General features: G+C 37.2%; 2 protein-coding genes across 2 annotated transcripts in view; both read right to left on the bottom strand.

The window, feature by feature from the left end:
• Positions 1 to 7: 7 nt before the first annotated feature.
• On the bottom strand, positions 8 to 641 carry LOC124893644 (filament-like plant protein 4; the record flags this gene model as incomplete). The annotated part of the gene is made up of 2 exons (XM_047404553.1): positions 280 to 641; positions 8 to 191 (listed from the first exon to the last, which is right to left on the bottom strand). Coding segments are annotated over exons 1-2 (476 nt in total), but the record flags the coding sequence as incomplete, so codon positions are not given.
• LOC124893645 (filament-like plant protein 4) overlaps positions 618 to 710 on the bottom strand; it is a 654-nt gene continuing 561 nt past the window's right edge. The window contains exon 3 of the mRNA XM_047404554.1: positions 618 to 633. Coding sequence (XP_047260510.1) covers positions 618 to 633 — 16 coding nt within the window. The remainder of the gene's footprint in view (positions 634 to 710) is intronic.

The following is a 710-nucleotide window of genomic DNA, read 5'->3' on the forward strand; positions in this document are numbered from 1 at the left end:
ATGCAGCTTCTGTTCATATTCTTCTTTCAAATTTCGTATCTGCCGCATGCACTCCTTCAGTGCACCATCCAGATGTAATTTCAGTGCACCATCCAGATGTGATGCCCTGTCTTCAGCAGTAATCTTCAAAAAAGTAACGGATTCCAGGTGATTTTTCAGTTTCGCGGCTTCTGACTCAGCCTTCTCCCAACCTGTACAGAGAGATGTAAATAAAAGAATTTAGTACCAAGTTGCAAAACACTTGTTGCAAGAAAAACACACGTCAATAAGGAACATCACCTGAGACGGCTTCTTCAGAAACTTCAGCGTATTGTTTTACCAGGTTTTCCTTATTAGTCATTTCTGACTGTGCAGGAGCCAACTTTTCATTCAAATCCTTGACTTCATCCTCTAAGCCACTCACTTGTTCCTCAAGAGACTTAACTTGATCCTCCAGTCCAGTCAAATGTGAATAAGATTCAACGGAAATTTGCACATATTTAGGTTTCTTGATTTCCTGTTTACCCTGAAATATAATGGAAACCAAAATATAAATCACCAAGACGAGACAAATTGAATGAAGCTCTCTCATAACGTATTATTGTAAAAAAAAAAATCGATGAACTACCAAACTGAAACTATGTCTTTTCCTTTCTAGCACCAATCACATTATATTGAAGAGACAAACAAAATTAGCAGAACTAAATTAGAACTTATAATTTGTGAGGGTA

This window comes from Capsicum annuum, unplaced genomic scaffold (genome assembly GCF_002878395.1).
Source record: "Capsicum annuum cultivar UCD-10X-F1 unplaced genomic scaffold, UCD10Xv1.1 ctg62705, whole genome shotgun sequence".
NCBI classification, from domain to species: domain Eukaryota; kingdom Viridiplantae; phylum Streptophyta; class Magnoliopsida; order Solanales; family Solanaceae; genus Capsicum; species Capsicum annuum.